At 53.4% G+C, this 23,328-nt stretch overlaps 1 protein-coding gene across 1 annotated transcript in view; it reads left to right on the forward strand.

Moving 5' to 3' along the window:
* Positions 1–9,303: 9,303 nt before the first annotated feature.
* Positions 9,304–23,328, forward strand: part of Sdc3 (syndecan 3) — a 30,529-nt gene continuing 16,504 nt past the window's right edge. Inside the window, exon 1 of the mRNA XM_051171413.1 lies at positions 9,304–9,450. Within this exon, the coding sequence (XP_051027370.1) occupies positions 9,319–9,450 (132 nt within the window). The 5' untranslated portion in view covers positions 9,304–9,318. The remainder of the gene's footprint in view (positions 9,451–23,328) is intronic.

The raw sequence follows: 23,328 nt of genomic DNA on the forward strand, positions 1-23,328 counted from the left end.
TGATTTGCTCTATGATCCCTGTCGAGTCTCTGCCGCTTTTGGGCCTCCATTTCCCCATTTGTCACCTGGTAAGGTTAGTCAATGGTGCAGAGCACCCCCAGATTCAAGGTAGGCTGTGGGGGGGGGGTCTAGGCTCCAGCCGACTCACACAAGCCCAAACCTCCAAGTGTTTGCATAACCAGGAGCTTTCATAGCCCAGCTCTGTGGGTCTCCGGGCATCCGTGTAAGACATCTGATCTCTTCCTCCTCTTCCTCTTCCTCCTCCTCCTCCTATGTAAAATAGGAGGACATAAACACTTTCACTGGGGACATGCAAGCCCCTGACCCAGAGCTGGGCACACAGCTGGAAACGAGCACTGCCTTTCCTTTCCCTTGCTGCTCTGAGGCACTTGGCTTCTCTGTTAGAGTGACTGACACATCTCCAAAACTGGGACACTTCAGTGAGAAAGTAGAGCTCTGCCAAGTGCCTCATTGGAGGCCCCAGGGGTCCTGCCTGGTGATACTCTTGCCTTGAACCACAGGCCACAGTAGTGCTTCCCCTGCCCCCCCCCCCCCCCCGAGACAAAGGTTTCTCTGTATAGCCTTGGCTGTCCTGAACTCCCTTTGTAGACCAGGCTGGCCTCGAATTCACAGTGATCCTCCTGCCTCTGCCTCCCAAGTGCTGGGATTAAAGGCGTGCGCCACTACACTCGGCCCACAGTAGTGCATCCTATAAGGACGATGTTGCACTACAGCTCTGGGGGCGTTCAGAAAGCACCCTGCTGGCTGGATTCCTGTAGAAGCTGCACCTGGCACTCTGCGGGCAGAACCTTCAGACATCTGGGAAAGACTTTTGCCGCACAGCCACCTGCTCCAGCTGCTCGCTCCCTGATCTCCAGAAGGTACCTTGGCTTGTCTCAGTTTCAGGCAATGTGACTTCCTAACTGTTGCCTAGCTGGCTGTGGTGGTGGTGGTGGTGGTAGGCTCCCCCTCTGTGCCATCACTTGAATTCTGAATATCAGGAAGTGGTGAGTCCAAGACCCAACCCCTGCCAGCCCCCACCTAGGCAAGGGGGACACAAGTCGAAGTGACTGCCTCCCTGTGTCCTTCCACGGCAGCCTTCTGCCTCACCCAGAGCTGTGACTCACCAGTGGTGGGGACTAGACGCCAGTTTCACAAGACCCCCCCACCCCGCCCCAAATCTAAGATGTACTAATCCCAACAGCACCTTCGCTGAGAGAGCATAGTCAAGCTGTACAGCCCGGGTGTTAAGATTCCCAGCTCTCAGCTCAGTCTCAAGGTGGGGGGTGGGGGGTGAGAGGGAAAAATATTTTTAGAAAGTCCTTTCTTTTCCTTTTCTTTTTCTTTTTCTTTCTTCTTTTTTTTCCTTCCAGGAAAATAACTTTACATGTGCAGTTTATTCCCAGAAACTTGGGTGTGCTATGGAGAGGCTTCTGAGGTGATGTCCTTCCTTCCTTCTCCCCTCCCTCTCTTCCTCCCTCATTTCCTGCCTCCTCTCCCTTCCTACCCACCCCCTCTTCTTGTCTTCCCCAGTCCTTAGGTCCCCCAACACAGTGAGTCTGGACCTAGATTCCCCACAGCTTTCCTAGTCCTGTCCCCTCAGCCAGGGTCTTGGGCAGAGGTGACCAGGACCTAAGAGTTTACAAACCAGGGGCTGCTGGTGAGATGCGGACAAGGCTACCTGATAGTCTCGGAGGACACCCCAGGGTGAGGAGGGAGCCATCCGGGTTCCCGGCTCAGCTGTAGGGCGGCAAACCTGTCACCTCACTTCCTACCTGTCACCTTATTTTCTACTCCTCACTTTTCTCGGTGTGAAATGGGCAGAGGAAACGGCCTGGGTAGGGCAAGGCAAGCTGCTTTCTTCAGTTTGACACGACAGTTGCCTTTCAGAAGTGGAGGTTCAATGGCCACATGACACCCCTCGGGAGATGATGCCCATCCCTGTCTGGGTTCATATATATAACTCTTGAGTGGAGTGGTGGTCCGGTAGGGTAGCTGCTCCTAGACACGAAAGGGATACAGCTTCTATGAGTCATCTGTACTCGTGGCTTTTTGAAGGTGCAACTGCTTTTGAGTCACCAGTGCTCCTGCGAGTCACCTCAAGCTGGGTTAGGATGGAGTCGATCTGAGGTCTGTTGAGTCCTATCTGAGGCAAATGGGCACTTCCGTTCATCTCTCAAGGAGAAATAGCACCAGTGCTCAGTCTAAAGCAGAATGCCAGGGCGTATCTCCAGAGCACCTCTTCCCTGCCCAGCATTTGTCTGCCCCAACCACCCAGGAGATGCCACTTCTAGAAAGCCTTCCTAGATTTCCCCCAGGGGATGGTAGCCTCATCCTGATATCCGGCTGGGCCCAAGGATCTCTTCAGAGGCAGATAGCTGTAGAAAACAGGATGGCTGCAGCCTCAGGCCCCTCACTTGCACAGCCCCCCTTTCAAGGCCCTCTGGTACCTCAGGGCAGCTCTGGACACTTTGGGCAGCTCAGGCTCCTCAGAACAGGTCCTACCCTCTCCCCTCCCCTCCCCAGAAGCAGGCCCGGGGAGCCTCCCTCACCTGCCTTCCAGCAGCCCCCTGGTAGTTCTGACCCAGACACTTTGTGCTGTCTTGAGGCTTCTACTGGCCTGTCCACAGCCATCCCAGGTGCAAAGGCCATTTAGCCCAGGCTCTGACTTCCCCTCCTTCCACACAACCCCCATGGACCCTGAGGGATGGTTGGGCACTGTGGCCAACAGCTGCTGCTCATGCTGGATTTCCACAGGAGGGCAAAGGATGACCTCCGAGCCTCTCCAAATTCTGCAAAAAAAAGTCATTCTGGTTCCTCTGTGTCTGGGTGCAATCCTGCCACGACCCTGTTTCGGTTCCTGTGTTGGGAAGGTCACTGACTCCTCAGTGTTGTGTCATCAAGACTTCCCCAGAAGCAAATCTTGACTCTGGCCTCCATCCTGACTCTTCGGACAAAAGGGAGGAGGGAGGGGCTAAAAATGCAAGAGCGGCTTGTGAGGGCCACTCACCCCAAGGTGACCACCCAGCACAGAGGTTAATAAGCCAGGTTACGCAACGGTGGCGCACGCCTTTAATCTGAGCACTCAGGGTCAATGTCGGGCAGATTTCTGTTAGCACAAGGACAGCCTAGTCTACTTAAAGAATTCCAGGCCATTGTAAAGCTAAACTATCTGGTCTTCAACCCCATCAGAGACTTGAGAAGGAATAAAATTAATTACCTGAGTATACAGGGATTGCTGGTTAGCAGCGTCCCAAATGAGAAGATGACAGAAACAGTTTGCTACCTGAGCAGTCACCCAAAACTCTCTATAATGTTGGAGCGTCATCTTCAGCTCTCTGGTCCAATATATGTGACAGACATATTTCTTTTTTCTTTTTTCTTTTTTTTTTTGGTTTTTCGAGACAGGGTTTCTCTGTGTAGCCTTGGCCATCCTGGACTCACTTTGTAGACCAGGCTGGCCTCGAACTCATAGCGATCCGCCTGCCTCTGCCTCCCGAGTGCTGGGATTAAAGGCGTGCGCCACCACGCCCAGCTTGCCCAGTGGCTTGTTGGTCACATTTGAAGCCATCTCCAGAAGGAGGTTCTTTGATGCTCATCATCCTCTTTGAGGTAGGCTGGGTGTTGTCATAAGCTTTGTTGTGTAGGGGTTAAGATGTTTTTAGCTCTAGATAGATGTTTTAAGTTGATAGAGATGAGATATGATAGATATTGATTTACATTCAGAATTTTAGATGCGCCAAGATAGGAAAGATGTTTTCTTCAAGGCTGCCAAATACAAACAGCCAAACCACTAAGACTGTAACATTTATATAATTCCTGATTGTTTCACGGTTCTTCTTGCTATAGATAGTTTATTGTACATATGTGTAATAATATAAATGTATATGTTAAAAATAAAAAATGTTGCCAGGTGGTGGTGGCACACGCCTTTAATCCCAGCACTTGGGAGGCAGAGGCAGGTGGATCTCAGTGAGTTGTTTTGTTTTTTGTTTTTGTTTTTGCGAGACAAGGTTTCTCTGTGTAGCCCTGGCTGTCTTGGACTCTCTTTGTAGACCAGGCTGGCCTCGAACTCACAGCAATCTACCTGCCTCTGCCTCCCAAGTGGATCTCGGTGAGTTTAAAGCCAGCCTAGACTACAGAGAGAGTTCCAGGACAGCCAGAGCTGTTAAACAGAGAAACCTTGTCTCAAAACAAAAACAAAAACAAACAAACAAAAAAAGAAACTTTTTCACAAGCTGGGGGTAGTGGCACACAACTATAATCTCAGCAGTCTGTGGGGCAGAGGCAAGCAGATCTCTGAGTTAAAGGCCAGCCTGGTCTACAAAGTGAGTCCAGGACAGAAAAATAAAAAATATTTAATAAAAAAATCCTTAAAGCAAAAACCAAAACCAAAACAACAACAACAACAACAAAAAAAAAATCCAGGCCAGCCTAGGCTACATAGTGAGACTGACTGTCTCTATTTGTTTATTTTTATTTATTTAATTTATTATTATTATTATTATTTTTTTTTTTGGTTTTTCGAGACAGAGTTTCTCTTGTAGCCTTGACTATCCTGGACTCGCTTTATAGACCAGGCTGGCCTTGAACTCACAGAGATCTGCCTGTCTCTGTCTCCCAAGTTCTGGGATTAAAAGCGTGTGCCACCACTGCCTGGCTTATTTTTATTTTTAAGGTTTTTTTTTTTTTTTTCTAGAGAGATGGCTGGGTAGTTAAGCGAACTTGTCGTGTTTTCAGAGGCCCTGAGTTTGGGTCCCAGGAGTCACATCCAGTGGCTCATGATTATCTGAACCTCTCTCTCCAGAGGTCTGATGCATTCTTCTGGCTTCCAAGTGGACCTTCATTCAAGCTCGCCCCCCCGCCCCAAATACATGTACGCAAACAATGTACACCTTTTTTTTTTTTTTTTAAAGAGCTGGGCCATGGGCTGGGGAGATGGCTCAGAGGCTAAGAGCACCATCTGCTCTTTCAAAAGGTCCTGAATTCAATTTCCAGTAACCACATGGTGGCTCATGACCATCTGTAATGAGATATGGTACCTTCTTGTGGTGGGCAGGTGCACATGTGGGCAAAATACTGTATAAATAATAAATACATTACAAAAAAAAAAAAAGGGCTGGGCCAAGATTCCGGGTTCAAATACTGACTCGCCGACTTCCTGCCTGTGAGACCAGAAGTAAATTACCTACCTCTGAGCCACTCCAGGTTCTCCAACTGAAGAGTGGGGGCCCTCAGAGCCAGCAGGCTGGGTTCTCTCAGGTCTGGGGTGCAACCTTGATAACTCTTTCTTGGGGACTCCCCTAGTTAGGAGACAGTTTCACAGAAGTGTAAGGGATCGGTGAGACATGACTCTGGGAATCACCTGGGTGCCAGGCTGCATCTGAGCATGTCCTTGGTTTGGAATGTCCCTCGGTGACTTTTTAAAAAATGATTTATTTATTTGTTATCTATACTGTCTGCATGTACACCAGCATGCCAGAAGAGGGCACCAGATCTCATTATAGATGCCTGTGACCATGTGGTTGCTGGGAATTGAACTCAGGACCTCTGGAAGAACAGCCAGCGCTCTTAACCTCTGAGCCATCTCTCCAGCCCTCCTCAGTGACTCTTGAATTCACTCATCAAACACTCCCAACACAGTCTGGAGTTAGCCTGGAGGCCAAGGTCTTGACCCTCACTGGCTGGCTTGCATGGTAAGGGTGTGTGTGTGTGTGTGTGTGTGTGTGTGTGTGTGTGTGTGTGTGTGTGTGTGTGTGTGTGTGTGTGTGTGTGTCTAGACCCTTGCCCTAGTTTGCTTTCTAATGCTGTGATAAAACATGACCAAAAGCAATGTGGAAAGGAAAGAGTTTGTTTTAATTTACAGCTCTCGGGTCGCACTCAGTCACTGAGGGAAAGGCAGGGCAGAAACTCATTGCAGGAACCTGGAGGCAGGAGCTGAAACACAGGAAAGGTGTTTATTGACTTGTTTCCTATTGCTTGCTCAGCCTGATCTCTTTATTTCTTCCTTCCTGCCCTCCTTTCTTTCTTTTCTGTTCTTCCTTCCTTTCCTCCTCCTCCTTCTCCTCCTCCTTCTCCTTCTTTTGAGACAATGTTTCTCTCTGTAGCCTTAGGTGTCCTGGGACTTTGCTCTGTAGACCAGGCAAGCCTCAAATCAGGGGCCCACCTGCCTCTGCCTTCTGAGTGCTGGGATTAAAGACATGCCACCACTGCATGGCTTAAACATTTATTTATTTTTATATGTAAGAGGTTTTTTGTTTTTTTGTTTTGCTTTGCTTTGTTTTTTGCCTGGGGGCTGTAGAGATGACTGAGAGGTTGAGCGCACTGGCTGCTCTTCCAGAGATCCCGAGTTCAATTCGCTTACAACCATCTGAGGTCTGGTGCCCTCTTCTGGCATGCAGGTGTATGCCAGAGCACTGTATACATAATACATAAATAAATCTTTTTTTTTTTTTAAAGAGTTCTGTCTATATGTGTGTTTGTGCAGTACGTGTGTGCCCAAGGGTACCAGAAGAGAGCATCAGATCCTCAAGGGTTGGAGTCACAGGCAGTTGTGAGCTACCTTGTAGATCCTGGGAATTGAACCCAGGTCCTCTAGAAGAGCAGCCTGTGCTCTTAATCACTGAGCCATCATTGTCCCACCTCAGCCTGCTTTCTTATACACCCCAGGACCATGTGCTCAGGGATCAAACTGCTCATAGCGGGCTGGGGTGTTCCACATCTTCAACCATTGATCAAGAAGACGCCCCACAGACCTGCCTATGGGCTAAGCCAATTGAGGCTTTTTCTCAATTGAGGCTCCACTGCAGTTTGTGTCAAGTTTACCAACCAACCAACCAACAAACAAAAAACCCAAAACCTGCCCAATTCTTCTTCAGCTTTGAAAAAACAGGGATGGCATCATGCCATAGAGAAATGTGGCTACAGGCAGCTTAGTTGGAGCCCTGCAGCTGTTGTCCATTGAGGACCTGGATTTTCAGTTCCAGGAAAGACAGAAAGACTGTTGAAGGCAAGTGGGTGTGGTCAGGACCGCTTACCTCTTGGGAGTCAGGAAGTTTTTGCCAGGTGACCTGAGACTAGAGTCTGTTTGGATGGGATAGCACAGAAAAGGAGGCACCGGTGTCCTGGTGTGTGGTCAGGACACACATGGTGGTATAGGGAGGGTGACCTGTGATGCAACGGTGTGCCCGGGGACTAAATGTGCACCGATTCCCAGGGAGACTCCCGCCTCAGCCCTATCTGTGACTATACCTATGACAACCAGCAGGTGGCGCTCCTGGCCAAAGATTCCCTACAAGGTTTCCTGCCCGGATCTCGGAGAAGGGAGTTTGTGGTCTGAACCATATTCCCCCAGGCAACCTGGTAGCCTCCTAAGAGCTCTCTGAGCCTTGCTTGCACCGGCAGCTCAGTACTCTGTCGTCAGTCAGGTCCAGCTATCCCAAGGTTTTCTTTGCCACTCCTTTGGGGCTCCTTGATCCCTGGGGGCCCTTGGGAGCAGCACCTCAGAACCAGTCTGTCCTCTTGGTCGGCTTGGCCACTCTGGGAGGTGATGTCATGTCCACATCTGAATCCCAACCACATTGGTTGAACTCCCAGTACACGAAAGAGAAGCACTCGCCAACTTTCCCAGATTGAGCTCCACACCCTGGGAAGTTGGCTCAGAGAGGTGAAGTGGCATATTCAAGCATCACAGCTCATGACTGTCAGAACCAGGACTTGAACCCAAGCACTGGCTGAAACCCAGCTCCCAACTCTGCTAGTAATAAAGTCAGCCCTTGACTCCTTGGCAAGCCGATCTTTCCTGTCCTATTCTCCAAGGCACCGTGGCTCCAAACGCCAAAATACTCGGGAATGGAATTGATTCAAAAGATTGCTTTTGGGGGCTCAGTTGGTGGAGCACACTCCTTGTCTGCACAAAGCCCTGGGTTTGATTCTTAAGGTACAGTATAAATTGGATGTGTCGGAGGCAGGAGGATCAGACATTTAAGGCTATCTTGGGTACATAGCAAGTTTAAGGTCAGCCTGGACTACGTAAAACCTCATCTTCTAAACAAAAAGAACTGTCAAGGTTTATTTTTATTATTTAAAAAAGATTTATTATTCACATGCATGTATGTGTGCATACATGTGTGTGTGCGCGCGCGTGCATGAGTGCAGGTGTCCTTGGAAGCTAACAGTTTAGGATTTCCTGGAGCTGGGGTTGTAGCCTGCCTGATGTGGATGCTGGGAAGTAAACGTACATCCTCAGGGAATACACACTCTTAACTGCTGAGCCCCTCTCCAGCCCCCTTCTCCCTTTATTTTTGTAAAGATAGGGACGTGGTATGCAGTCCAGGCTAGCCTTGAACTTTGAGAACTTCTAAGTTCTAAGTGCTGGGGTACAGGCATTCACTCCCAAGCTTGGTTCTTTCCTAGTGTTCTGTAAACCGCTAGGTAGCCCCCTCCCTCTGCTCGGGATGGCTATTCAGGGCCGCTAGGCAGGCCTTGCATACCTGCGCTGCCCTAGCCTCTCACTCCCTCTGGGGAACCCATCTCACACTCTGCCTTATATGGTGCTGAGCTTCATACTCTGCATTTCTTTCCAAGGGCCTGTGCATGACAAGGACCTGTGTCAAAGGGGTAATGCTGACTGCATTGACCTCAAGGGGGTCCTGGTAGGTTCGTGTGCCACCAATGCCTACTCTTACCAGCTCGCCTGAGGCGTCTTGGTGTAACTGAGCTCTTGTGAATGGAAAACGTTGTTGACTTCAAGAGTATGTGTGGAGCCAGATGCGTGCTGGTGCTCCCCACGAGTGACCCAAGCCCCTGCTTCCCGAACTCAGGGCACCCCAGGGGTGTCAGTTTCTCTCAGACAGAGACAGGCAAAGGAGGACCAGGGGGACCCCAGGCCGGGGTCGGGCTGTCCTCTGACATCATCCTGTTGGAGTAGGAGAGACCTCCTGTGCTATCTGGAGGAGCAGGTTCTCCCGCGGCTCGCTCACCGCGTGTTTCGCGGATCCACAGTTGGGGGTGGGGGGGCGCGGGGAGCAGACATCAACGTCCCTAGGTCCCACCGCACCTGGGGAAACTGAGGCCGGGGTTGGGGGTGCCGTGTCGCGTGGTGCTGTCGCCGCGGCCCCGCCCTCCTGCTCGCCCCGCCCGCGCGGGGGGCGGCGGTGGCGGCGGCAGCGGCGGCGGCGGCGGCGACGCTTCCTGCGGGCGCGGCCGCTGTGGGCGCGGAGCCGCGAGCGAGCGAGCGAGCGAGCGAGCGAGGCGGAGCCGGCGGCCGAGGAGCCGAGCGCAGGTCCCGCGCAGCCCGCGCCGCGAACAAAGGCCGCCATGAAGCCCGGGCCGCCGCGCCGCGGGACCGCACAAGGGCCGCGCGTGGACACCGCCACCCACGCGCCCGGGGCCCGCGGGCTGTTGCTGCCACCGCTGCTGCTGCTGCTCCTGGCCGGCCGCGCCGCGGGGGTGAGTGATGGGCCCCAGGAGGGTCTCCCGCGTGTCCCAGCCCCCCGCGTGTCTTTGCGTGTCCCCTCGCCGCGCGCCGCGCTGGGTGTGTCCCGGTCTCTCCGGGTCCCTTCCCCGCCGGGAAGCGTATGCGTCTGGTATCCTCTGGGGTCTCCTCCTTCCCACCCCCACCCCACCCCAAGCCGCCCACAGGGCCGTGGGAACTCCCGAGGGGGAGGGGAAGGTGAGTCGATGAAGGTGACCCGCGGGGATGAATGAGGGTGACCCTGTGTGTGAGTGTGTCCCTCTGAGAAGGGTGCGTGGGCACCTGTGGGTGTGGGCACGGGGAAGGCTCTGTCCATATGGGTGGATACCATTGGCATCCTGCTCCACACTAGGGTGACCCATTGTACATGCCGTGTGCCACCGTGGCCATGGCTGAGTGCCTGCCGGGTGAGGGGTGTGTGCTTTGACCCATGGGACTGTGTGAAAGAAAGCACACAAATGTGTGTGCAGGTGTGTGGTGCTGGTGGGCCTGGTGCAGCTCCCACCCCAGGAGACATGGGCGTGCATGCTGGCAGAGGTGTGTACTAGGTGACCCCTGACTGTCCCTTTGAGAAACTGAAGTAGCTATGGGGTTGAACTTGGTCCTGGATTCGCTAGTGGAGGAGGAGAAAGAGGGTCCTGCAGGTGGAGGAGTCCCTGCCCTGAGGAACCCAGGTCCCAAGTGAGTTTGGAGTTGATAAGTGTCTAGATGTGGGCTGAGTGAGCTGGGGACTTCTGCGTCCTACCCCCATGGCTGACTCTAGGAGCAATGGCTGTCCCTACCCTCCGAGATGACCACCAGAGGCCAGGCTGGCCGGCACGCCCCTTCTCTCCTAAGCATGGTAGCCAGGTTGCAAGGAGGCAGGCAGGGGCTTGAACCGTTAGCTTTTTTTGGTGGGGGGAACCACAGGATAGTTTCTGGTGGGCCATTCCTTGTCCTTTTTTTTTTTTTCTTCTGATAGGGGTAAGGGAAGAGGTCCCTGAGAGAATGGTGGCACTGCCCACACTGGCAGTGGGATCCGTTTCTCATCAGCATTATAGAAAATTACCCTCAATATCAAAGACCTGGTTTCAAAGTCCAGCGACCACCACCCATTCATGGTGAGGTCGAGCCAGCCGGCCACTCTTCTCCCTCAGCTTTCCCCTCTGTAAAGAGCACTAAGGGTGCCCTCCCCGGAGGAAGAGTGGACACAGTGGCCCCTTTGAGGGTATTTTGGTGTGAGTGTATAGGGCTCAGGACAAATGGCTACAGAGAGGCTACTGTCCCCAGAAAGGAAAAAGGTTGATAATACATATGCTACCAATAGGAAAAGGATCCAGGGAGATTGTGGGGACACGATAAATAGTGTGGGGACCCAACATATAGTAGAGCCTCAACCAGATGGGCGTGGAGGCAAAGTGGGGCTGGGATGGTTCAGACCAATGCTGAGTGACAGTCCTAGGAGGTGGGCTTGGCTGAGGAGAGGAGGGACTGTGGTAGGGGCGGGACTCAGAGATGTCCTTTCTGTGGGCACACTGTCCTCCCAGGGAGGGGCCAGGGCCGTTGAAGAAGGGCTTTTCCCTGCTACCTGGCCTGAGGCTAAGGGTCAGAGGGTCCTGGGTTGCTGCAATGCCACATCAGAGGAGAGGGTGTGTTCTCAGCAAGGACTGAGCTTAGACTAGAAGCCCAGCTGGTGGTTCTAGGATGGCCTCTGGTGGGGGCCTCTGAGGACAGTGGCTGGCTCAAGAGAGGAGGAACAGGATGACCCTGGGTCTTCTTGCCAGTCTGGGAGGGCATGGGACATGGGGGATGGGACTCTGGGGCAGGGGGGGAAGAAAGCTGGTTTTGTCCAGGTTGTGGCAAGTTGGGGGTGTGTCCTGACCCACAGATTTGAGGCTTCAGTCTTGAGAGACTGGATGTCTAAGGCTCTGAGGACCTCAGGCCACCTCAGCTGCTCCGCTTAAGTGACTCCCAGAGTGCCATGGAGTGTGGGGACACTAGAACTTGTAGCCATTGGAGAATGTCCTTTTAAGGTCCAGGTCTGGGAGTGACCATAGATGCCATTCAGTCTGCTCTCAGGGCTGGGTTTTCAACTGATTTGTGAAAGCATACTGCTTGGTGCATACAGATACCTTTTTGGGGGCGGGGCAGGGTCTCATGTAGCTCAGGCTACCGCAAAGTTGCTACATAGATAGGCAAAGATGATCTTGAACTCCCCACCTTCTGCCTCTACCTCCCAAGTTCTGGGATTACAGACATGAGTCACTGTGCCCTGCTCTTTGTCAGAGTTACTGTTGTGTGTTTGGGAAGGTGAGATGCATGCTAGCAGGTGGATGCTTGGCCCCTGCATCTAGGAACCCTCCCCTTTGCCCTCCCAGGCTCTGATGAGCTGTTGCCCTCACTATAGAAAGGAAAAACTGGGACTCTTGGGACTGTTCCAGGCCAGGCACCATAGTGAGCAAAGGAACTCAGAGGCACTGGAACTGAGAGTCCCGATGACTTTCCAGTGCTGCTGGACACCAGGACAGACACCTGCTGTACAATCTGGGCAAGGCGCTCCTCCACCGCAAGACCCTCTCTGTGCTTTAGACAGCATCCGGCTCAGCCTCCCCCTCCCACTAGGAGCTGGAGTATGCTGCCTTCTCTGGAGATGACCCTTCTTGCGGGGAGCCTTGGAGGCTTCCTGAAGGAAGATGCTTTCTGAGCTAAGCTGATAGGGTTCACAATGGCAGCCTGTGGAACCCTCCAGTCTCTCATCTTGTCACCTCTAGAAACAGGGTCCAAATTTCAGGGCTGTGGGCTTGGACCCGAAGCCTCCTGTTCTCTCGGAGCAGAAGCAGCCTCCTAAAGCTGGACAGCTGTGCTTGGGCTGCGTGGGAGGGACCACCTGCTTCCTTTGGGAGAAGGAAGGCTCCTGGAAACTGCCCCGCCCCCCTCCACTCCGCCCATCCTCCCCTAAGCTGTTTGGGGAGAGGGCTGCTGCTAAGAGCCCTCTGGGCCAGCTAGGGAACTGGCTGAGGGGGACTCTAGGTAGGTGCCACAGTTTGTGCCTGAATACTAGACACAGTTCTGATGCCCTGCCCACGGCATTCTATGTGCTTGAGTGTAGGATGTGTGCAGGACAGTCTTAGAACTGACCAGAATCCCTGTTTTACAGCTGAGGAAATGAGCCACACAACACTTGGTGACTTGGTCAGAGTCACATAACCAGAATCTAGCTGTTCTGAGCTGGGGCCAGCCCTGGCCATCAGTCCTGATCTATGCCCTCGTGCTGTGTGAGCTTAGGTACTTTACTTCACCTCTCTGGGGGTTCTTTTTATCCCCCAAGTTATATATTTGTTACTTTTGGGGGACTAGGGGTTGAGACAGGGTTTCTTTGTAGCCCTGGCTGTCCTGGAACTCACTTTGTAGACCAGGCTGCCCTTGAACTCAGAGATCTGCCTCTGCCTCCTTAGTGCTGGGATTAAAGGTGTGCGCCACCACCACTCTGCTTATTAAAATAATTTTTTGAGACCAAGTCTCACTCTGTAGCCTAGGATAGGCCTTGAACTCGTGATTTTTCCTGCCTTAGCCATCTGATTGTTAGGATGATAGGCAAATGCCACATCATTCGCTCTTGGTGACCATTTGGTAGGTGGCAATCTTACCATAGATGCCATCCATGTTCCCGTTTAATTCTCCTATAGTCTTGGGGGTTGTAACAAGCAGCTAGAAGAGAGATTTTCTTTCTTTCTTTTCTTTTTCTTTTTCTTTTTCTTTTTCTTTTTTTTTTCTTTTCTTTTGGTTTTTCGAGACAGGTTTCTCTGTGTAACCTTGGCTGCCCTGGACTTGCTTTGTAGACCAGGCTGGCTTTGAACTCACAGTGATCCATCTGCTTCTGCTTCCTGAGTGCTGGGATTAAAGGTGTGTGCCACCACGCCCAGCAAAGAGGTGTTTTCTTAAGACTCTCCTACGAATTCACAGGTCCCTGTCACCTGCAAACAGGTGACTCTAAGGGTTGTTGGGGGACAGGCTGGGGGGGGGGGAACTTTGTAAAAGGGCTGTTGAAAAGGTGTGTACAAAGCTAGATCGGTAGGTGGCGCACACCTTTAATCCCAGCCCTCCGGAGGCAGAGGTAGACGGATATCTGAGTTCGAGGCCAGCCTGGTCTACAGAGTGAGTTCCAGAATGGCCAGGGCTACACAGAGAAACAAGGTCTCCAAACACAAAACAAAACGACAACAATAACAAATAACAAGAACAGATGTGTACCACTTGAGGGGTTTATATTGGGTCGAGTTGGTAAGCACAGGGCAGGAAACATTTGGAATCTTGGGTGCCTGGCTCTGTACAGGGCACCAGACCTGCCTTTGTACCCCTCCTCCACCTCCCACCCCTAGAAAGCCGTTAGGAACCCAGACTCTTGCCCCAGCCTTTCTTTCTGAGCGCTACCTCTCTGACCCTTGCTTTCTCTCTGTCCTGGCAGCCTAGAGGGAGTGGCTCACAAGGGCCAAGAAAAGATGAGGGGAGTACAGTACTTTCTTGACAGACCTGGAGCTTCTGGGGCGCCCAAGCCTGGGCAGTGGGAACAGAGCATGGAAACACAGATAATGCAGCCAGAGACTCTGCTTCTGTGTGGTGGGAGCAGCTGAGAAGATGGCTTATGGGCTGGGTGGCACCAGGGCGCTGCATGGGGCCTGGCCTGTGGTAACACTGTCACCACCAAGTCTGGCCAGGACCATGAGGCTGTGGTTCTGGGCTCCAGCCCAGCTTCGTGCTGCCCTGTGATTTTGTGTCTGGAGGGAGGACGACCAAACTGGGCACTGCCTAGGGGCTGGCCCCTTCTTTCCACCACCCAATCCTGTCTCCCAACACCAACCTGAGCAAGGACTGGGCCGGTGACCACCTGGACCCTTTGGATCCCTGTCCCACAAAATGTCCCGGGAACATTAGCCTTATTGACTGCCCCCCACTCCACTTGTCTTGGCTTCTAGCCTTCGGAGATTCTGGGAGGCTGGGCAGCCTTTACTTTCTGGCCCCTCAACTTCAGAGGAGGCCCCCAGCCAGAGCAGTGGCTCTTCCCCTCCCCCACTCCCACAGACCAGGCCTGGTCTGAGGGCCGAACAGGAAGTAGTGATTACAGAGGGGTGTGTGGGTGGGGGTGGGGTGGGGACTCTGAGCAGCCAGGGCTGGCAGGCCCAGCTGTAGGAGAGGGGCTAAGGGGACGCTGACAAATGATGTAGCACCTTTCCCACCTGATTGCTGAAGGTGGCAGGCTGGGGTGGGGAGCGGGGCTCCATGCTGCCTTTCATAACATTGCTGGAGCCATCAGAGCTTGTCTTCCCACCCAGACCTTGGTGCTCTGATTGTTTTGGGGGCCACTGAAGGGGAAGGTGAACGTGAAAGAGCCAACTGGCGAGAGAGTTGAAACTGGCTGTTTCCAGTTTCTTGCTGTGTAACCTGGGCACATTGGCCTAACCTCTCTGAGCCTCTTTATAACTTGGAAGTTTGGAAGTGGAATGATGGGGTGAGCAGGGGGTGGCTGTCCCTGCTCCCATTAGATTAGCTTCTTGCTTTTAACTGCCCAGGCTTTTGCTTTTTTTTTTTTTTTTTCCTCTTGCCCTCTTGGTCTTACTAAATAGCTGCTGTCTGGAAACAGGGCCAGCATTTCCTTGCAGAGTGTGGGAGAAGCAAAGCCCTGGGCCCCGAGTAGGAGAACTAGAGTTGGGACTCCCAGCTGCAGCTGGCTGGATTTAGGCCAGATTACACTAAGTATTTTCTAGGCTCTGTGGTGCGGAGCTTCTGGAAAATTCTGTTCCCCACAGTGTTGGCTGGAGGTTGCTTGAGCTATCTACGGCTCAGGCTCCATGGCCCTGGGACTCCCAGAAGATCAAATTGCCTCTGTGCAAACCCCTGGGTAGGGTGGTGTTCATGGAATCTGAGCAGCCACGGCCCACATACCCACGGTCCTTTAGCCCAGAGCCCTTGGCTGTGTTCTGTGAGTCCCCCAGTCCTGGTTAATGTTTAGGAAGGGACCTTAGAGTGGGACGATCCTGCAGAGGAGGTTAACCTTAGCCAGTGCCTCTCAGTGTATAGCCTGGGCCTTGCCCAAACATGGTGGTTCATTCTGTGGTCATAGATCACTGAGCCTTCTGGCCTCTCTGGGAGGCTGGTGTCACTGTTGTTCTTCCAAGGCTCTGGGCTGACCAGATACCCACCAGAGCCCACACTGCTAAGAGGATGTGGAGTCCGTGCTCAGCTGCTCAGCTGCCCCAGCCCTACCCTGGGCCTCTGAGTGGCTAAGGTTGTCATCACACCTTTAGGGGTGTGCCATGTCTGAGCGGCTCTGGAGCATCCTACATGTTCTCCTTGCCTGGTGGATCCCCACCCCAGCCCCACCTTAGCTCCTAGTCAGGCTGGAGGAGTCATGCAGAAGTGGCCCCCAGTCTGTAGCAGCATGCAGCTGGCTGATTGCCAGTTGGATCGCCCATGGCCGGCACCGAAATGGGCGGGGGAGGAGGCTTGTGATAGTACTTTGGTGACCCGCCCTCCCTCCATCTTCAGGCCTGGGACAGCGGAGGAATCCTGGGAGTAGGGAGATCTGTTGGCCCCTGCTCCGGGTACCTGGTGGAGCCCGTGCCTGGCTCACTTCTCCAGGGTGTGGGAGGTGTAGGTGTCCATCTCTCCTCTTCTTCTGACTCTTGTCACTGCCTCACCTGGGGTACAGTGCTTGCATCTGAATCCCACCCACTCCCTGCCTTTGAGGTGCCTCCTGTTGGAGGGTGAGGACAGACAGCAGGGAATACAATGGCAAGGACAGTGGTCAGAACATAGAAGGTTCTGCCAGGTGCTAGGCACCTCTGGGTCCTCAGCACAGCCTGTGCGAAGCCGTGTCATGTCACCCTATCTTATATGTGGAACCCTGAGGTCTGGGCAGCAGGTGGCTTGCCAAGGTGAGCACTCTGCTCCGCCTTCTTCCAAGTGCTTCCCTGAGGCACTGGGCCGCCAAGTAGAGCACACAGTGGTAAGGATTTGGGCAGGACATCTGGATCCTGATGGTGGGCTACTCGGTGCAGCAGTCTTTATTGGGTGCCTTACTGTATGCGGGGTACATGCTGGGGGCTTGTGGTATTAGTCTGAACAGCCAATCTGCCTGGTTGTGGATGACTATGGGATGGTAAAAATATGTAGAGGTAGGGCCGGAGCCCACTTCCATCCACTGACGGTGAGCGCAGCCCTGCCACCGAAGGGTGTCCTCATATGAGAAGAGGGACTGGTGGCTCCTGGCCCTTTAGGTTTTGGGGAACAGAGCTGGCTCAGCAGTCACTAGTTGTGAGAGTGGCAGGGTTTATTTTCAGTATTAACTTCCTCTAAGATTGCCTGGGCTCAGAGGTGATCCGGGGAAAGGCAACCATCTGTGAAATGGGGCCATCGGATGGGGTGATCTGGGCCTGCCAGTAATCATCGCTGAGGACAGGGCCTGACTTCCAGTGTCCCACTCCGTTCACATGGCCTGTTCATGGTTCCTCTTGGGCCTCGGTGGGAGTCTCTTTCCTTTGTGGTCATACTGAGTGCCACCTCTCTCTGACCCTCCCTGGGGACATGATCACTCACATCCAGGCCACCCAGAAACTGGACACTGAGCACAATTTCTAAGATAAGAGGAGGGACACTGGGTGGGGGTGGGCGGGGGGGGGGGTGGTGAGTCTAGTACTGGCTGTTTGTCCTGGTCTGCCGGAACCTGCCAGGCCCCACAGGCCTTGTGTGACTTGTGAGCCCATGGTGTCTTGCTCCTGACCTTATGAACCTCCAAAATGGAAAAGGAAGGAGTCAAGGGAGTGAGGTGTTGGTTTGACTCTGGAGGTTGAGGGAGGGCTTGTGAAGGAAGTCTTCTTGGTTCCAGCCCTTGAAAGATGACAAAGTGAACAAAGGCTTAGAAGCAGGAAGAAGGGCCATAGTCTAGTGGAAGACCAAGCTGTGGAGAGAAACAGTGGGGCTGCTAGCCAGAGGAGGAGCATCCGGCATGGGCGAGGAGCACACCTCTCTTTGGGATGGGGGGTTTTTCTCTGTCCCTGTTCTTGCTAAGTGTGTGGCCTTGCTGGCTGGCTACTTCTAGGTCCCTGGATGTGTCCCTCAGCACATTCTGGGGTGAAATAGTTGGCCCCACCCCACCCATCCTAGGCCCCAATGCGGAAGCCTCCACACTCTACACAGCTCCCAAGGTGAACAGCAGCGAAGTAAGACCTCAGTGTTCTGCCCTGCAGCAGACGGTGTGGCATGTAAGATGCAGCTGGGTACCAAACCTCGTGTATCAAAACCTACTTAGCCCCATCAAGAAGTCATTGGTATTATCTTGATTTCATAAATGTGATAGAAACGCAGAGAGATGAAGTAATTTGCACAGAGCCACAGAGCTAGTTAGGGCTGAGTTGGGATTTGAACCTATGCAGTCTGCTACTAGTGTCCTGTCTCTTACAAGAACGGCCGGCATCAGAGCAGTTGTGGAGTCTGGAGCTGCATGAAGACCTAGTTAGGGCCCAAATCTTGCCAGATCTCTGAACTTGGCTGGGTGCTGACCCAGGCCAGGGCCTTCTTGACTTTGATCATGAGGACAGTTCAGTCATGACTGTCCCTGGTGAAGCTAACCTAGGCTGTGTGTGTGTGTGTGTGTGTGTTTAGGGGGTGGGGGGTGGCAGAGGACCCAACATAACGGCAAATTGATGACTGAGCTGAGATTAGGAACCCTCTGGAGTCCCAGGCTGGACACCAGTCCCTACACGAGGTTCTGTCTTTTACCTGTCTTCATTTGCTCACACTGCAGGCTTGGTTCCACTTGTTTCTCTCAAGAAGTCTCCCTTGGCTGCCCCCAGCCGCTCTCCTGTCCTGTATCTATGCCACATCCATTCTTACCATTTTTCAGTGCACGGCTTCAGACTGGCTCCTCTGCCCTGTGTACTCTGCACACTGCCCTACCTGAGTAGCCCATTGCCTGCCTTTTTCACACCTATGTCTATCCCCTTTCACCTCTCCAGTGAACTTCTACTCATGCTCCAAAGCCCAGCCCAGATGACCCGTCTTCCTAGTGGCCAAAGACAGAGGGAGCCCTATGTCTGTCCTACCCTCTTCCAGCTGATTCCCAGGCCCCGCTCTTCTGAACGTTAAGATACTTTGGCAAGCCCCCCTCCTGCTTCACGCCTTCATCTTGTCTGGCTCCCTACAGGGTTACATTGTTACCTCCCCTCTGGGGAGCCCTGTCTTGGATACACTGTTGCAGCTGCTATCCCCCCCCCTTTCCCATTACATCATCATCTCTTTGCCCAATTCACACATCTACTTTCTTTTGCTTTCCCCGGTCTGACATTGCTGTATTGTTTCTTTTCTCCATTTTCGCACATCCTCATTTTCATCTATTTCTGGTTCTTCTCACTGTAACACCTTGTCTTTTCTCCCTGGCCCTCGTCTGTGTGACCGCCACCCCCCCAAGCTGGGGAGAAGAGAGAAGTGGAACGCAGCTGGCGAGATGTAGCCATGGTGCTTCAGTTTAGGGGTGGCAGGGTGTGGAAGTGTATGTAAGGGTGCTCTGACTCCTTGGAAGTGGACCCTGGGGGGGCTGAGGTGTCCCCTTCTGCCACCCTTCCCCCTCCTCCATTTTTGCTCCCTCCCCTCCCTTCCCTGTTTTCTCTCTCTTACTCAGATTCCCTGAGGCTGTCCCTCCCTCCTGGGCTGATAGGGATCTCTCTTATCCCTGACTGTGACTCACTGGGGACTTGAGGAGGAGCAGGGGTCTGGTTAGAGCGGGGATAGACATGCCTACGGGCGTCCTCACCTCCTTGTCAAGAGCTCATCTCTCCCTCTAACCAGCAAGGGCTTTGAGGCCAAAGCTGCTCTGAGAACAGTAGATAGAAACTGGTATACCAGGTCAGGGTCCTGTGTCCTCTGGGACCCGGGAAGCTTCTGGAATCGTGTTCTCACGTGAAGTGGGAAAATGTTTTTTCGAGACAGGGTCTCTCTGTGTAGCCCTGGCTGTCCTGGACTCACTTTGTAGACCAGGCTGGCCTCGAACTCACAGCGATCCACCTGCCTCTGCCTCCCAAGTTCTGGGATTAAAGGCATGCGCCACCACGCCCAGCGGGAAAATGTTTTTAAACCTTGCCTGAAGGCTGTGATGGTGCCTGGGTGACCCTTTCTCACGTGCTGTTATCATGGTTCTGCCAGGACCTACACTTTGGAGTGCATGTAGATATTGCCAGGTGTCTAAGCCAATGTCTAGGAGCCTGGAGTGGCAGGGCTAGGTTGAGGCTTACGCTGGAGAGATCAAGAGTCCCCAAAGGCTGCCTCTCCCCCATCCCCAGCTTCTGAGGTTCATCCCTCAACCTGGTGGCTGCAGATGAATTTTGGTGGAGGAGATGCTATGGCAGTGTTGTGATAGTCGGATGTACACACAAAGGCTGGGCAAATAGCTAGGCGATTGGAGTTCTTGCTGTGCAAATGTGAAGACCAGAGTTTGGGCCCTTAGGATCCAGGGAAAAGCTAGGTGGGTGTGGTGGCCCAAGAAGCATCCCAGCATCCCAGCAGCATCCCAGTATCCCAGCCAAGACCAGGACTCCCCTCAGCAAGCTGCCTAGCCACGCTCTGAGGAACTGAGCTCTAGGTTCAGCAAGATACTCTGCTTCAACAGGAAAGCTGGATCAGGAAGACACCCGATGTCAACGTCAGCCCTCCACGTGCACTCGTACACGTGCGCATGCACCGATGCACGCACACATGCCAAGACACAGATGGCTGCACATGGCCTCTAGACATTAGCAGTAGCGACTCTCCTCCCATGTATCACTCCTAAGACCCCTTGTGCTCACAGAAACAAGCCCAGACTCACACAGCATCCGTAGCCACACTTGATTTCATGCCATGCCCACACACTGTGTCCCTAGGTGCTTCCCGGAGCCCTCTGGCCACATGTGCAGTTCAGGCACCGGGCTGGAGCTGTGCTCGCAGGAACAGGCCTGTCCCTAATCCAGGTCTTAATCCCAAGGTCCAGAGCTCTGGCTAGGGGCAGCTGCTCATCTGGCCTCCTTAGGGAGATTAAAGCAAGGGCAGAGGGGACACTGGGAGCTCTGTCTCCTGCCCAACCCCCAGGGATACTTCCCTCTTATCCACCAAAAAGCTAACCTTGGGCCCTTCAGAGAGCTGGTTTTGTATGCCACTCATGACTTCTGGATGAATACAGAGTGAGAGTGAAGAGAAGAGCCGTGTGGTCCATCCCCCCCCCCAAAGGAAAAGGGCAGCTAGTAGAGAGAGGCCAGGAGGGGCATCTCCCATCACTGAACCACCTACCTATCTGCAGTGGCCCCTCACTCAGGATCTTGGGCACCGAGGCCACTGATTCTGGCACTGCAACATCTCTGATGAAGCAGCAACCAGAAGCCTGGCCAGCAGACATCATATTTTGGGTCCTGAGCAGGACAGGAGCCCAGCTAGGATTGGGGGCATATCTGGGTGGAGGAGAGATCTGAGTGGATGGCTCTAGAGGTGAATAAGGGCATTGTCGGTCACCAGGAGAATGGGGTAGCTGGCACTGAGCAGGCCAGGCCATGTCTGCATGGCTGCTGTGTTGAGCATGGTCCTCCGATGGGCTGCTGGGTTATGAGGTGTGTGAGAGTGCTTCTGCTAGAGGGGGTTGACTTGGACTGTGGCTCTGAGGGGACTGTCCTGGCCCTCTGTGAGAGGAAACACCCTACACTCCCCATGGTTCAAGACCGTACAGGCTGAGCCTTACCCGTTTCCCCGCCCCCCCACCTCAGCTCTAGCCAGGTTTGTACTTGAGTAGTCGTGTGTGTGTGTGTGTGTGTGTGTGTGTGTGTGTGTGTGTGTGTTGAGGATGGTGGCAGGAGGTGGCTTGGGTGTCAGGACTGTGACTTGGGCCTTTGCTTGTCAACCGGGTGTCATTGGGCAGGTCGCTTTTTACTCTTGTCTCTAGATCCTCTCCGTAAACAGCAGAGTCCCTGTTCCACTGAAGGAAGCATTAGGGCTCATGTGGCCTGCTGTCCGGCTTACGGTGGTAGCCTCAAGCTATGGCCAATGTGTTGGTAGTGGGAGGAGTCTCAGCCACTCCAGAGGTGACATCCCCACTCCCATCCCAGGCTCAGTGAACAAGACTGTCCTGGCAAGAGTCCACTGGCCGACATCCAGGGTGGTGGCCACCTTTTCAGCTCAGGCCCTCTGTCACTGACACTGTCTTCTTTCAAGCTGGATCCTAGGCAAGACCATCTGGTACTCATTCATTTGCCCCTTCATTCATTTCCTCATTCCTTTTCTCTTTCATTCATCCCCCCTCATTCATTCATTCATTCTCTTACTCATTATCTCCTTCTCCCTCCATTTAATTATTCATTCTTTCATCACTCTTATTCATTATCTGTCCCATTCATTCATTCCTGGGGCTGGGCTGGAGTCAGCCACCGCTCTGTGTTGGCCTTGCCCCATGCAGCTCCCTGTAGGGAAGGGGCCAGGCAGGTGTTATGGGGCCTCTTCCAGCCTTGCCTGAGAAGGCTTTGGGAGGGAGTCTTGGTAGCTTTGTCTTTGGGCTGCAGAGTGGGAGGAGGCCTTGAAGGCAGGGTGAACTCTGCGCCCATCGCACATCGGGGAGCCTGTGCTGAGGGTTGGAGGCTCAAGGATCTTGGGATGCTGATGAGGGCAGAGACAGCATATGGAGCTTTCCGCGCTCTCTCTACCCTGCCACTGAGGGCACACTGAGAACCTGCCAGACAAAGGCAGGCAGATGGGACCTGAGCCAGGCCTCAGGACAGACGGGGCCTCCTCCGTCTGGGAGCAGAGAGCGGAAACTGCCTGGGGCTTGGCAGCTGCTTTTGGCTTGGTAGAGGTTTGGCCTGGGAGCCAAATGGAGGTGGGCAGGGCTGAGGAACAGACCCTGGAGCTCACGGGGCGGTCTGTCCTTGAGGCTACACTGGACAGCCACAAGGTAGGGGACAGATGGACTTGTGCCTAGCCTTTGGGGGCCCCCTCTGGCCCTGTATCTTGTTGTTAGGGCAGCCTGCAGGGCTCCTGAGGAAGCTTCTGGGAGCTGCCTTCTCCTCTGGGTCTCTCTCAGGAGGTGAGCTGCACCTGCACCCTCTGAGGGAGATGCGCAACACAGAGAGATCGGGCTCAACCCCTGCTTCCCTTACCGAGAATTCCAGAGCAGAGGTTTGCCAGTCCACAGATGGGCACCATGGGGCTACACCCTGGGTGGGGGGTACTTAGATGGGAGTGCTGAAAGGAGGCAAGGGTGTAGCATAAGTTCTCGGAGATTCTGAATTTGAGTCCAAGCCCTGCTGTGTGACCTTACGAAAGTCCCCCGCCACCTCTGAGGCTCAGTTGTACACTTCCGCCTTACAGAGTTGTACCAAGATGAGACCCACGTGCCACAAAGTGCAGGCAGTCTCCTTTTACCCATGGCTTTACTCCCTATGCTCGGTCAACCACAGCGTGACAATACCAAGTGGAGAATTCCCGAAACAAACAGTTCATAAAGTTCAAATCATGTAACTTTCTGAATGGTGTCGTTAAATCCTGAGCTGTCATGTTGAGTTCTGTCTGGAAGCCTGGGGCTCATACTGTGTGTGTGCATGCAAGTCGCTTAGGAACATCTGTCTCTGTTATCAGATGGACTATCACTGTGTCACCATGCTGGTGTTCAAGTGACCTTTCTTATGGTTAGTAGAGGCCCCAGCATCAGGAACGGAGAGGCATACAAAGTGTAAGGTGTAAGACATGGAGCGACCGCTGGGCCCCATGTGGCTCCAGGGCACTTCGGGAATCATATGGTACCTCTGGGTCAGTCTCCCTGAGGTTCTGGGAGCTCTGCAGGAGATGCAGGAGGAGGGTGGAGACTGCTG

This window comes from Acomys russatus, chromosome 29 (genome assembly GCF_903995435.1).
Source record: "Acomys russatus chromosome 29, mAcoRus1.1, whole genome shotgun sequence".
In the NCBI taxonomy this organism is placed as follows: domain Eukaryota; kingdom Metazoa; phylum Chordata; class Mammalia; order Rodentia; family Muridae; genus Acomys; species Acomys russatus.